Source organism: Trachinotus anak, unplaced genomic scaffold, assembly GCF_046630095.1.
Source record: "Trachinotus anak isolate AG129_WGS33_773 ecotype Australia unplaced genomic scaffold, CSIRO_AGI_Tana_v1 ptg000002l, whole genome shotgun sequence".
Classification (NCBI taxonomy): domain Eukaryota; kingdom Metazoa; phylum Chordata; class Actinopteri; order Carangiformes; family Carangidae; genus Trachinotus; species Trachinotus anak.
In genome coordinates, this window is record NW_027273853.1 from 12,847,364 (window position 1) to 12,863,008 (window position 15,645).

A 15,645-nucleotide genomic window follows, 5' to 3' on the forward strand; every position below is an offset into this window, starting at 1 on the left:
GCTGAAAAATAAAAAGAGATTGCTTATTTTGTATATGCAGCACTTCCCCCGGACGGATATGAAAGTTTAATCATGGCATTAGGATTCACAGGCATTCCCTTGCCAGACCTGCTTGCAGACATCAGAATTGCTAATTTGCTGGTTTGCCCAGGAAGGCCTGGCTGGTGGGTGAGGGGGGATGAATGGAAACAGGAGTCTGATTTGTCCAGATAACCTTGAACCCCAATGCTCAGCTTCCTGTGGCTGCACGGAGCTCAATCAGTCCCTCTTTATCATGTTGATCTGAACCGCTGTCCTGCGTCGCGGCCGGCAAAGCGCCACACTCGCACTAACCGGACTGCTTTGAGAGTGTGTCACCAGCCACAATCATTTCCTCCATTCTTCCCTGGCTCTTCGGAACACAGCCAATAACTTCCGCTGAAATGTCTTGAATGAATAAATGCAGCAAAATAATTGCTTTCAAAGACAATCTAAGCTCTGCAGTATGATCCCGATCAGATATCAACATTAAGCCAAAACAAAGCCTTTGACAAAAATCACAGTAATTGTGGCTCGGTTTCTAATCTGAATAATTAATTTCTAATGCTTGTGATGAGAGTCCACCGGAGGCACAGACACGATAAAGAAGAAAGGCCCTGACAGGGTTATGAGTCAGCAGAGATGTGAAATTCAAATAGGCCAGGCTAAGCAGTTTGGAGCTGATGGTGATTTGAGTAGACTCACTGGTCAGCCCTACAGTACAGTACAAGAGCCCAGGGCTGAAAGATGGTGGAGTTACTCATGGGTACAGGTGCTTTATCAGCAGACCACATGTGAGGGGGTGAAGCAGTAATAATTGTACGCTTCATCGAATGACACGCTGTGTTCTTTGTGTCACCGTAAATTCTGAAATATCTTCCTACAAGCAAAGTTCTCCATCCCTCTTTTCCAAATAAACCAAACACATCTTCATGATTAGCTACATATGAGTGAAGAGCGGGTGAAAATAGCTGTTTGCAGGCTGCTCCGAGTCCATCGTGACGGCCGCACTTGTGCTATTAACAAAATTAAAGTGGAGGTCTATCATTGGCAGGGGAAGATGGAGCAGCAGGAGCAGAACTCTTACTGTTTTCTGTCACAGCCTCAGCTGTGTGCACACACTCTCCATGCACACTGCCATCTTTCACTCAGCCAGGCACTTGCCTCCTCGCCCACTGCGCCCACCAGGCCTGGGCAGCACATGCCACTGCCAAACATCCATTTACTCCCCGCAGGACTCCTGCATGTCTAAAGTGGGCCTGTCATTGAGACCTGGTTCGATTTAACTGCACTGAAAGCCGTGCACACAGGTGAATATGTGTTATTTTGTCAACTATACACACACACACACAAATACAGAAAGCATGTCAGTAAATGCTTTGTTTAAAATCAACTTTGATAATTTATCTGGTTAACACCTTGTCTAGCTGACCGGCCAGACTCAGTGGAGGGTGGTAAATGCATCCCTGTAGAGAGACTAGTACGGGTTAAGGGTACGTGTGGATTTATTGCACCACACATGTGCACTTGTCTCAGCCAGTGAAAGCTAAAAAACACACACAATTGCTACAATACAAAGTATATGTACATCTGCAAGTCTTTGTGTACCTATGTGGTTATCAATTCAAGCTGTGGGAGCAAACATGCAAACATTATGACCTGATGACCAGAGATATGTTCTCTCAACAAAGAATCCCACCTCCAACACCTTAGCCTGGAGGCAGGTTTAATGCTAACCTGCAAACGCTGCCTTTGTCTTTGAAGTGGAGCGATGGATGCAGCAGAACAGATGGAGATGTTGGATGCTTTCAGGAATTATTAATGGCATGCTATGATCCCAAATGACCTTCAGCAAATAGTCTCCCAGCACTGGAGTACACAGGCAGCCCTGCACATCCATATTGTATTTAGACAACACACCTGGGTCAATGGAGAAACACCGAGCTATCATTACTGTACTTTGAGCTCTAATCCAGTCGTGGTGGATTGGCTTCCTTTTATCACTCAAAGGCAATGTAGAAGCATCCAATCACGTTAAACACAATCATATGTTTCAGGAATAGATTTGAGATTTATGCAGCAAACACACTAATTCTGTAAAGATCAATTTGTTTCTACCACAGTGAGAACCACACACTGGAATTAATCTGCTGAAAGCCTTTCCTGTAGTTTTAAAAATAAACCCTTCATCATCAGAGGCATTTATGTTTCCTCAAGGGATATACTATCGTGACATCAACTCTATCTTACAAACATACATCAGTAATAGCCATAAAATATCTGTTGCCTATGGATAACGTTAAGTTTACAATACAAACTGAACAATCTCTGAATTGTGAGAGAGAAACCGAGCTGCTGAAATATACCACCCCTGCCTTTCTGTGGTAGAACCAACGAGAAAAACTCATGTTAACACATGTATGTCGGGAAATAAAAGATTCACAGTGCTGGAATCTTTTGAAATTCTGGACCAACAGAAACACACAGACATGTATCTTACTTCTGATATATAATTCACAAAAGTGTAAGACAGTATTTTGATCTTAAATTTCCTTACTTTAAAAAATTACATAAAACGTCAAAATAACTGTTGGTATCTATTGCACTCCGCTTTTCAGAGTGTTCATTCAATTTGTGCTTGCAAATGCATGCGGTTAGCATGTGATTTACTTAGGTTGCTACAAATTACTCAATCAGTGAGACTGCCCTCCAGGCACACGCATGTAGTGACAAAATTCATTTACAATGGTTGCAGTTAAAGTCTGTCTACATGTGATCACTGGCAGAGTTGTTAAGCACCAGCTTGAACCATTGCTCAATTAGAAAAAAACAAACAAACAATATGTTTAACCTTACTGCACACAACCAATCAGATTCCATTCAACCAAGAGCCTTGAACATGGAGGAGGCATTGCAAAGTTTCCAGTGATGCAATTGTCAAATTTCAAAAATGATTGTGTTTTGCATCTATTTACAATTTATAATTCTTCTTTAGAATTTCTTTCTTTCTTTCTTTAGAAATTATAGGACGTAGTGGTATTGGGCTGAGTTCCCAGCACACAACTGCAGCTCAGTCTGCTCAGTCTGATAAGTGCTTGTAAAAATCACGCACAAGGTGTCAGTGAACAAACATCTTCAGAATCGTGCACAGATGCACAAAACAACATAAAAACATATATCCACTATGATGTTTTATCAGTACATTGGCAAGTTCAACACTAAAATCCAGACATTTCTGTACATTAACATTACAGGAACGATAAGTGAGCATCCAGTTCCACTGTGTTGCTTGTATGTAGTGCAAATTTCCTTGATTGTAACACAAATACACATCATGAGCTATTATGTATTGCTCCATGAAGTGATTACGTCAGCTAGCATTACCAGATGTTGTTTTCATTTTTTTTTTCCTCACTGCACACTGTGTCAAAGCTGTTCCGTTTTGTTTTACTCAAGCTCTCGCACACCTTGTCATTAACATTTTTGAAGTTGCAACAGTGCAATTCTCCTTTACCTGCTACACCCTTCTTTTAAAAAATGTCCACAATTTTTTCTGAGCAAAACTGCCCCTTTCATCACCCTTCTGTGATCTCATATACATAAAGGAGGGACACATATGTTTTTTTTCTGCTTTCATGAAATTGTGCCTCAGGTGCCTAATCATTAGAATCATAAATGATCTGCAGATCTCTAACTGAGCAAGAAAGGCTCAGCTTAGTATCAAGCCTTTTGTATTTTCAGTGTAATTACCTGGGCCAAAAGTACACTGCAGCCTCTGAACCCAACCGAAGCTGCTGTGCCGCAACACAAGACAGCAAAGTGAATGTTTTACACCTGTCGAGGTTTAATTGGGGTTATACGGTTCATTTATTTAGAGGGAAGTGTTGGCTATTAGGATGATTCAGGCAACAATCCCCTGCAATCTTTTGTACAGTAGAAGCAAGGTCGGCAGCCTTCAGTTTCTAGAGAATAAATACGGTGGTGGTGCTCTCATAAGACACTGCATGTCTTCAAAGAGCTACATCTAAGGGAGGAATTGATCAGACACTTTTTCTCACACTCGGTAAAAGTAGAAAGGAATAAATTATTTGAGTAGTGTCTATCTTCTTATATACCATGGCCTCTGATTAATTACCTTAGGACTCACTAATGAGAATGTGTAAATGAATACAATGTTAATCTACTATGTATACGATGTTTACTCAAGTTTGCTGAGGCCCAAGAAAAAACAAAATCCCTTATGTATAAATTATAATAATCCCACATCAAGAGAAAGAAGGAAAAAAACATGCTGAGATCAAAGCAGAAAGGCCCAATGTAATCATGTGTCAAAAGATCAAAAAACAACTTCCTTTCCGCTCAAGTGGGCAAGGTATGTCAAACATACAGTAGTTTTACTCTGATCAGCCTCAATTTCAGGGAAATTTGCTTCACCTCTCTCCCATGCTGTCTCATTTTCCCTTACCTTTGTTTATCCACAGTGACAGCTAATGTGATCCACAACAACGAGGCTGGTACACAATGAGAAGAAATATTAAGAGCTGAAATTTGCCTGTTTATTAATCTAACAAAGAAATGAAAATAAAATCTAAGCAGGAGGACCCTTAAATTTAGATTTGACCAGACACTGCAATTTATTCCCTATACAATTAATGATACTTACATACACTGTATGTAATGTAACACGCACTTTTAAATATTTGCATACATGTGTAAAAAAACCCCAGTTCATTTAATATACAAATAATAAAGATTTCCTGCTACATAAAAACGTGTATATGATACCCTTCTAAACACACACACACACACACACACACACGTACGAACAGAGTCTGGGAGGAGCTTCCCACCCATCATCTCTCAGACACTGTAGTTAGACATGGCACATGTTTGGCATCCTTCATCCCAGCAGTACAACACCTTAAAGCATTTCATTTACATAAGGAAGCAGAGCTCAGACAATTGCCATTTGTTTACTGGGACTGATGGTGTCACATCTGGAACTCCATCAGCTTTACTCTTGACTGCAGATCTGGGCACGGTAACATGAGCTCTAAATTAGCCTTCGAATACAAATACACAAGAGAAAATTACAGTGTTCTCCTTCAGTTTATTAGACTGTGCATCCACCTCTGAGCCTGACAGACAGTAACCAGACAGTGCTGTTAGTAATATTTTTGTCTTAATTGAACAGCAGTATATGAACTGTATTTTCTCTATGCAATAAGCAGTAAAACTGTGGGTGATGCGTTGGACAGTGGGTCGTCATTAGCAGTGGGCTGTACAGCTTTGATAGTAACTGAGGATGCTCTGTTTGGGCACATTCCTCCTCTGTTGCCCCAAATCACACATTAAAGGCATTAAAACAGCCATCAGCGCAGCAGGAACTGGACTGCCTTCCTCTTCCCTGCAACTATTGACAAAAACAAAACTTAAGAGACGACAGCTGCTGATTTGTAACTAAGTGACAGATTCCTGCAAGCAAATAAAGCAGTTGTGCCAGTCTTTCTGCTTAAAAAAAAAAAAAAAAGTTTCCTTGTGACTGAAATCCATTGAAGGGCACATAAACCCTTAAAAGTTTACGTGGGGATACATCTTTTGAGGTGCTATTTCTTTCAATTTATGTGATGCCTTTGTCCCATGTACTGGGTTGTAGGAGCTATGTCTACATCTGGGATAAGCGTACTCTTTCTTTTTTTCCCCCCCAAATTAGGCTCCTGTAAGAAGGTGATCATAAGCATATCCTGAGACTTTGAGCGAGGGTCTTTGCTGATGCTGCTGTTGTTGAGGCTGGACGAGGCTGAGCTGAGCAGCCAGGTTGACAAGGACCTGTGCTCAGCACTAGGAAAGCTCTCATCCAGAAACAAGCAGCCCAGGGGAACAAAGACAACAATATGCCAAAAAACCCACTTGAAAACAACAAAACAACCCGAAAAGCCTCCAAAAGAGTCAGTGGTGGGTGATTGCCAGCTGCACTCCAGATTACCAGGCTCTCTGAGAGTCTTTCAGCAATCGCTGAGAGCTGTAGCATCATCTCCAGCTCCTTAATCAGTTCAGCTGGGGAGGGATGGATCCTGACAAGCAAAAGGCTCAGCACGATGGGGAATAAACTCATAATCAGCAATCATATATTCCACGTTGCTAGAGGGGGCAGGGAGCTCATCTCAGATAGGTCAAGGACCTCTCCACAGCCAGTTAACCCCTTTGCTCCTGCTGGTAAACATCCACACACTCATTGTCTAGGACACCCATTGTTTAGATGGCTCTGATGTCTGGTTCGCTGAATTAGGATATTGAGACAGACATGTGCAAGGGCGCATCCTTTTTTCCCCTGTTTATCAACTGTGCAAATGCAGTTTCAATTAGAAAACATTCTCTATGAGTTCATAAATGAGTTTGGGGTTTCATTAAAGCACCATGTCCCTGAAAAAGCCATGTGCTGCGCCTTTAAACAAAGTTCACTGCCTTGCACATTCTCCCTCCTTTCATCTTTGTAATTAGCTCTGAAGCAGCATTTCTTTTATTTCAAATGAATGCATGTGCATAAAAATCAATCTTAAGCAGACTGTTCTGGCAAGGCTGTTTTTCTTTGTTATTTATGACGATAAAATTCCTTTCATGCGTCTTAGTTGGGGTGATGAGCGACTAACGCTGCCAACCTTGAGAGTTAGTTCTCACTCCGGGCCACCCAGGTTCCTCTGGGACATTCAAACATGCTTTGTTACATTCTGCTGTATGGAGTAACGTTAGAACTGACAGTGAAGTTAGGAGACGGTAACAAGTTCAAAACTCTGGAAAGCAGATAGTCATATCATTTGTCTTTCTTGAAGAGCACCCCCTAGTGCTCAGGAGGATTCTGACTGTTTGTTCATCAGCGTCAGACGCCAGATCAGATGAGTGTAAATGATGCCTTCCTACAAGTAGAACCCCTAATGGCCTCTGCTGGGACATGTAATCAAACGCCTCACACACTTCTCTCCCTTTTGTAATCAAGCGGCGGAGCGCATGTTGTGACGACCTTTGTTATAACGCTGCCTGTTCCCTCATCTCATCAAAATTCCAGGCACCTCTCATTTTTCATCCTTTGTTCCCCACCAGGGTCCCTAGATGCCACAGTCGCTCTCCATGGAGCAGAGGGGAGTGTGACTTAGTATGCTGTGACCTCTGACCCTTCCTCATTCCCTGACTCTACAGCATACTTGTGCTGCAATTCTGGCAATGCCACCACTGTTTACAGTCCTTTGCCTTACTATAAATTCCATAGACATCTGTATGTGCAACCTAGGAAATCAACAAAGACTCACACAACGGGGCTATACCATACAGTATGTACATAGCATACCTGCTGAGTAAGCCATACTAATGACAGCTCTTATCAGCGGCTGTCACTGAGAGCTCCTTTTCAGTCACTCTAGGTCACATTAACACCTGAAAAGTACTCCTCTGTCATCTCACCTCTGCTGGACTGACATAGGAGGAGGATAAAGGTGATAAAGCACACAAACAATACTCCTCTTCTTGCCTGCTGCTGGCGTGCTTGCCTAGCAGAGAGATCTGATTACAACTGAGAAGAGAGCAGCTTGGTGTTTCATGGAAAAGCAGGTCAACTGGAGAGTGCTGTCAGAGCTCGGGAGTCACCAGCCTGATGGAGGAGGAGGAAAAGCTATCCGACATGGAGGGGAGAGACGGAGGTTTGTCTCCAGCCGTTCTGTGATGGGCTTTATTTACTCTGCCATTAAGAACAGAAAGGAGAGGAGAAATGATGGAAGCAAGAGGACTGAGCATACAACTCCAGGGAGAGATGCATTAGTGTTGTCTGGTGTAACTCCTCACCTTCTACCTCTTTTGGTCTCTCCCCCGTCTCCCTCTGGCTCACACACAAGAGACAGAGCTGCCCCACTGCCAACACCTTACTCCTTATGTGTTTTTCTGTCCTCAGTGTTTGAGTCAGACAAAACGCAAAATCAATAATGCTTTTTCTCCCCCATTTCCTCTTTGATGCAACTTCAAAAAGCCAATGGACAGCCCTCTAGAGGCGCACAGAGAAAAAAAAAAAAAAAACCATTGGTACGAAACACGCTCAGAATGAAAGTACAGGAGGAAAAAAACTTCACCCTTCACTATCTTAAAACATTGTTAACTTCTGAGCCCTGCGTGGCACAGCATTTAAGGGCAAAGCAGGGCACGTGAGGCCAAAATAAATGTTATTTATTCTCATTAGTCATCTGTGTAATTTATTCTTTTATTCTTTGTACTTTCTCAAGTGAATCCATGCTAATCAGAGTGCATGTCGGTATTTTAAATAGCTACTAACAACAAATAAGAGAAGGGAATGACAGCAATAATGTCCACGTCTTTACTGTCTGTACATATTCTACAGTGGAAGCTACAGGAAGAAAGAGAGAAAAAAAAAATGAAAGTGAAAATGTTCTTTAACTCCATGGACTGTGGTACCTGATTATCTAAGGAGTGCTGACAGAGGAAGTATTCTATCAGCAGCTAAATGCTGCATGACAGGGAGACACTTCAAAGGATCTATAAGTGACTCCAGAAATACTGAGTGAAAGTAAAGTAGGAAATTACCCTTAAGTTAGAGGCATTTGACTAAGCCCAGTGAGGTGTTTTACCTGACTGGAGAGCCAATATTGAGAACTGTTACTGAACTCGGTGTGAATGTTTCAGAAGGAACAAAAAATGATCTCATGTAGACTGATGGTTATCTTGAGCCTCTGCTGCTTGTTGTATCCCGCTGTTTGATTGGCCATAGGACAAGGCAGTCATTTAACCTCGCCTGTGATTGGACTAATCTGTCAAAACCACACTGTGTGACTGACAAGACGAGATGACTGACAGAGCTGTCTGGCACCCTGGAAATGGCTTGGATGGAGTCGCAGATTAATGTCTGTGCAGTATAAAAACTATACTCAGACATGGCAACAAAAAGACTGTATTCTAGTCTCTTTGGTTGCTGCAAAGATTGTTTCGGTCTCTGGTGTGTTTGGGCAACTCAATTCCACAATCAGTACTAACATGCTGAAAAGCTATTCATTTGATATTAGTATCTTTTGAAGTATGGGTAGTAATTAACTACTTAAGTACTATAAAATGAAACTATTTTTATATACACTATGCAGATTAAGAATTTCATTTTGAATCATTTTTATTTTGTTGGTATTTTAATTGTCATTTATTTTAATTCATTCATTGGTGATTGATTACTATCACCTTTTATATGATTAGATAATTTAGAATTATCAGGAAAAAAATGTAACATAATAAACAACACTAATAATTAATTTAAAACAACAACAACAAAAAAACTCAGAAAATAGTGCCCATCTCTCCTCTCCTCTCCTCTCCTCTCCTCTCCTCTCCTGAGTGCACCTCGCTCTCCTCCCAACTTCTATGGAGCCAAATCAAAAATCCATGCTCTCAATGGGCAGTCAATATCTCATTAACCAGTCCCTCCACACACAGTCAGGCAGCCAGGATGTTCGTCTCAGTGTGCACAGCACAGACTGGCACACCTCACACACTTTAATAACCTGTGGGGACGCCATTCCACTTCCTCAGCCAGCTAAGAGGCAAGAGAGAGGGCTGAAGCACACGCCCTCCGTCTGTCTGAGTGACTCTTGTTTGTTTTGTCTTTCCTCTGCTCAGATATCATCTTTTCAATTTTACTGTAACATGTAAATTCTCCCTTAGGAGGTGAAATGAAATCAAAACCCTTTTCACGAATGCAGGTTTTATGGGATATATAATTTGGAGTTCGTACTAAATTTTATTTGAATCTATTAACACTGTGATTGGAATTATGTTCACGTTCGAACAATAATTACTTTAATCACAGACTAAAATAAATATGTTTCTTTTACATCAGAGAATGTGAGAACAGCTCTTCTTAAAATATTCATTCTTTGTAATTGGGTCTTTTATTTTAAATCTTTGCAGGTGACTTGTGCTATATTTGTCTTCACCTTAATCTGTGGCGATTTTTCCTTTGGCTCTTCATGTCCTCAGTCCCTAACTGGATAATAGCCAATCTTGTTAACCTCTGCTTTAATGTGTGAGAGCCTGCAGCACTGAGTAGTGAGCACTTCAATCGGCCACTGATAGAAAGAGACAAAGAGTACCAAATCTACAGCAAATATTTACAGCCTTGTTAACATAGCCTTAAAGCGCCTATCACAAGATATTTGGCTTTACCTTCTCTACGGCCCCAGAACATTTTTTACAGTCTATTACACACTCATGTTAAATCACATATTTATGTGCAGTCTGCATACACTGTAGTGGCTTCCTGGGCCTTGCTTTCAACACTTTTGAAACACTGCTGTTATGCACACCTTGCCACAGTAAAGCCCTTTTTGAAGGGGTTAATTATATGTACTGTGAATGAGATGCACTTTTTACTTTTTCTGTCGATCCACACATCAAACAACTTTCTTTAATTATGTAATTGGAATTTTCATCTTAATTGTGCTGAGTAGGCTGGCTAATTTGCATGGGGTAATGAGAGGGATGTTTCCATTACAGGTAATTAGGTACTTGAGAGGCAGTGGTGTGATAGAGAGGCTGAACAGAGAAGGAGAGGTGGTGGTGTTGGTGGGAGTGGGGGTGGGTGGGTGGGTGTGGGTGGTGGTGGGTGGGGGGGGGGGGGGGGGGGGGGGGGGGGGGGGTGCAGGAGAGAAACAAAGCCACAGAGACACATAGAGATGTTTGGTATAATACATTAGCATTAGTTTGTAGTATACAGTATAAAACACAGTGAAAAAAACATCACCCCAAAAAAAAAAAAAAAAAAGGCGCATGCTGTGTGATTGCATAAAAATATTAACATAATGACAGAGTGCATGGCAAGGCAGCAAGTCATTGTGCTGTTCATCCATTTCACTGACCATTTTCAGGAATAAATTACTACTGCTGTTTAAATTAGTTTCCAATTATACAGCTTGTTCAGATTTTAATTTAATTTCTGACACTGTCGCAGCGTCCTATGATGACACCAGCAGCCCCTGTCAAACTGAAAATACCAATTTTGGGAAAGACAGAAGTAAAAGGCGAGATGAAAACTGGCGACTAAACAGGTTAACTAAGATGTTTAATTCTGATGAACTAAATTCATGTATCAATCTAAAAACTGACTTAAAAAAAAAATCTACAACATGACGTCAAGAGAAAAAGAAATATACAAATTAAAATGTTATGAACACGCCACACTCTAAAAAGGTCATAGAAAAGCTACATGGCACAAGACACTCAATTCTGTCCAAAAATATGGAATTTCATAAAGCCCTTCACTATAAATTGCATATAAAGGACAATGGTTCAAAGGCCATTTTTCATATGTGTCTGACTAAAAATAAGACACAGAAATGAACTCTCTTCTTCACACAAGTCAGACATCACAAGAGACTGTGAGCCTCAGTTTATAAATGAATTTTCATATGCTGTGACTGGTAGAAAAAAAAAAAAAACGCTCTGGTTATAGTTACCAATCTCAAATAAACAGCAAGATACTTAACAGCAACTGGAAGGCAAATTTATGTGGAAAATTATAAATAGAAATTATAATATGCTGGAGGAGTTACAGTCAATATTAATAATAATATTCATAATATATAAATTTGGTTATAGCGTTACTTTTTCAGACATTAAATACATTTGCTTATAGTAATATGTATACACAGACATATTTTGAAAATGCTAAATTGTTTTTTTATGATCTTGACAAAAATAAATTCAACACCACAAATTTAAATTCATTTTTTGACAGGTGGGAGGAGAGAAAAGCAGCAAGTATCAAATCAAATTATCATTACTGACATTTCTCATTTAACACAGAATGACAGTGTGCCTCATGGTGGTTATTGTATTTGACTGTATCATGGGTGCATATGAGCACATATGTTTGGATATGGTTGTTCACATAATCATGTGAAAAACATGATTATGTGCACTTCTGTGTGTGTGTGTCTGTGTGTGTGTGTGTGTCTGTGTGTGTGTGTGTGTCTGTGTGTCTGTGCAAGCATGCATGAGAGAAGTGTATACTGCACTGTATTTATGACTGCACTTTCAGTATCTGTCTGCGTGGATGTGTGTGTGCGCATGTATGCCTGTATGATGGAGGGGGTTGGAAGAGCTGGGATTAAGCATACTAGATCAACATCACAGCGATTGGGAGGACCCAGTCCTGCTCTCATGGCTACACATGTAAACCCGACGACCCAAAAAATAGGTCAGTGGAACACAACACACTCACACACAGATATAAACACACATGCACCAGTATCAACTCAAAGAATAACAGTCTGCCAGTCGCGCCAAATGCCTTGTCGCCTGTCTGCGACCCACGTTCAACACTGCCACGCACATCTTCCCGCGGAACAGACACGTCCTCTGGACTGGAACAACAGGATTAAGAATGGGGCAAAAAGGAATAGCGACAGGAACCCCTCCACTCCCCCCTTTAAGACCCTCTGTCCGCCCCCCGCCCCGGCATGCTATCACACATCTATGCCAAAAAAAACTTCTGCTCTGAAGCTCAGGAGCTACGTCCCCGTGCAAAGATTACACCGGCTGTGGTTTCCACAGCACCCCACACAACAGCAGCAGTTAGAAAACACACACAGAGGACAACAACATCCAAACAAAATACCTTTACAGATTTTTATAAGTTGAAGGTTTCTAGCTCAGTTTCTTTTTCTGAATTAAAAGAAGAAATTTTGTCCATGCATGAAAAGAGATATTAGGAAAGCTTAATTCACTTGCACGCATTCAGGAGCACTGTATTACTGTAGTTCTCTCTCCCTCCCTGCCTGTCTCTCTCTCCCCCTCTCTCTCTCTCTCTCTCTCTCTCTCTCTCTCTGTCACACTCATGCCTTGCAAATGAAATGCAAAGAGTTGGCAGGCTATGAATAGCGGAGCCATACTTCCCTACTTGTTACTCTGGGTGCAGGATCAGCATGCATTTTGCTCTTACCTTTCATAGCTGAAATCACAAAATACATCATTAAGCTTCGAGTCCATAAGAGAAGAACTATCACCAGCGCAAAGCCCTCCACTGCTGTCTCAGCAGCAGCTGGCCAGCACAGCTCTGTCTCTCAGCCTCCGAGCATGACCACACCAGAATCCATGTGACTGTGACATCAGTGTTCATGTCTGACTGCTCCCCACCCACTAGCCTTTGATTGGCACAGCATGCAGCCAGTAGGGGCGCTGAGAGCTCAGGCAGGGAAGCTGGCCCTCTTCCCACTGATTGCAGTCAGAGGCTTGTATACCGGCTTGCTAGACACAGCAACACTCTCACTATCTTCTCTGGCTTATCTTTTTAGTGCAAGGATAAAGTCAGAACCAGTTCTCGCAGACATCAGTTTTTCACCCTCTTGTTCTGCCCCCTCTACTCCTCTTTTTTTCTGCCTTTTAAAATGGTGCAATGTCAAGGATAAGAAAAAAGTCAGAGGGGATAAAAGGCTAGACGGGGATGAGAGAGGGGGTGAAGGTGAAAAAGAGCTGAAGAAACAAAAGGAGGAAGCAAAAAAAAAAAAAAACACAAAAAAAAACAGGAGCATGGAGAGGATGGATAAGAGGGGAAGTGTAATTTTTCTGTGGCTCAAAGATCGAAGCGCACCGCTCTTCTCCTCCTCCCTGTCTGTAGATATGAGTGATCAGTGTGAGGCCAGATGTCTGCGAGCAGCGGTGGGCCCTACACAGAGAGAAGATGAGTGGAGTCTCAGCTTCTTCCCCTGACCTCTCAGAGGACCCGCATTCCCCTCTCCCTCTCTCACACACACTCCGACGGCTCTCACACACTCTTTTTGACAGGTGAAGAAGGGGAGATAGTGACGGAAGGGTTTGGATGATCCCCTCCACCCCACAGCGACCGGGCGATGAGTTTCTTGCTATCATTTCTCCCTCTCTCCCTCCCATGCCCCTCACTTTCGCCCCCTGCTTTCCATTCCAGTCCCTACCCATCTCTCTCTCTCTGTCTCTCTCTCCTCCCCCTCTCCTCGCTCATCCTCTCTCATATGATAATCTGTTCTGACTCCTAACCAGCTGCCTCTCTCTGATACAATATTCTGGTTTTAGTGCAATCCAGCCTTGGCCAATAACCACGTTGCATTTGGCATTTCCATGAATAAGCTGGTGCTCATATCATCCCGTCTTAAGACAAACATCATACAGCTTCGGTTTCAGATGCTGCAACATTTGAAATCGAAAAATTAAACGGACAAAAAATATTAATTTTTTATTTTTTTTTTTTTACACCACCAATATTTAAAATTTTAAAATTTTGGAGGCTCATTTCACATCCTCTGTAGTTTTTTTATATCAATAACACCACTGCAGCTGCACTGCATCTTTCCCACAGAATTATAGGCTAAAATTCCTTTAACAGATATTTTGATTATTAATTTGTTCCTATTTCACACTCTACATATCTGTATTCATTTGATGTCTTCTACTGTGTTCTGTTCATTGAATAAAGGTACTTCTAACCATATATAAAATGGAAATGAGGACTCAGCAGCTTGCTACATAAATCTTCCCATGGCAATGTTTCATTAGGACTTCTAGGATCCATTAGAGTCACTAAACACATTAACTCACGTTGTGTCATCACTGGTCTCTTATTGCACACCGTCTAATGAACAAAATATCATTCAGAGACTGATGAGACTGAGCATCAAATGGAGCGTGCCTGTGATACAAACTAGCCACAGACGGGCCCTGGCAAACTATTCAAAACAATGTGATGTCAGAGACAGTGCAGTCGTCTCATTTCGATGTTGGCGTCTCCCCACAAGATCTTCAAAGTTCACCAGATGAGTCAGGGCGAAAGGCCCACGCAGGAACATGTTTAACTGCCACTATCTGTGGTTGTCTCTCAGAAACTGGCTGCTGTATCAGTCTTTCTAGAACCAGCCGTGGCTCAACTCTGAGCTATGGCTAAAGGGAAAAAAAAAACACAAAACATGATAGCAGGGGTTGAGTCTGTTGGCTGGTTATCCAAGAACATCTGAGAGGAGGATAACATCCATATTGCGATCGTCAGGAGAAAGTTGGAAGGAGAACATGTTTTGTCTACTTAAAAATCTATGTATGTGAATAGGTGAGTTTCTGAGAATGTTCTCTACAGGTTAGGAGGATTATAAAATCACTGTATGGCTCCCTCTAAATACATATATTTAAAAAAAAATCTAAAAGATCTTACATTAAAATCAAGATGTGGGCACAAAGAAAACAAATGAGCTGGATTTGTCATTTTTGGATACATTTAAGTAGCTTTCCACTGAGCTTTTCAGTGAAGTGTAAGGTTTTAGGTCACAAAGGGTCTTATTGTGTAATGACTTGTTTTTTTCTACATTTACATGTCTACAGTTAGAGAGTTGGTTCATCCAAATTACAAATGCACACACACACACACACACACACACACACACACACACACACACACACACACACACACACACACACACACACACACACACACACACACACACACACACACCAAATTCCATTCACCTCCGCTGTATGGTGGTGGCAGAGGACACTCAAAGATGGATATCTCTCAGCCTGTGCAAATAAAACCAAAACTATTTGCATAGCTAGATACCAACATAGGGA

The 15,645-nt window shown here is 41.5% G+C and overlaps 1 protein-coding gene across 2 annotated transcripts in view; it reads right to left on the reverse strand.

Moving 5' to 3' along the window:
• The window catches only part of roraa (RAR-related orphan receptor A, paralog a), a 182,491-nt gene that overhangs the window by 33,579 nt on the left and 133,267 nt on the right, over nt 1-15,645 (reverse strand). The window contains exon 1 of one of the 2 annotated variants that reach the window (XM_071498977.1): nt 13,001-13,605. The exons of the other annotated variant lie outside the window; for it this stretch is intronic. Coding sequence (XP_071355078.1) covers nt 13,001-13,031 — 31 coding nt within the window. The 5' untranslated portion in view covers nt 13,032-13,605. Of the gene's footprint in view, nt 1-13,000; nt 13,606-15,645 lie in introns of those variants that run through there. 2 annotated transcript variants of the gene reach the window in all.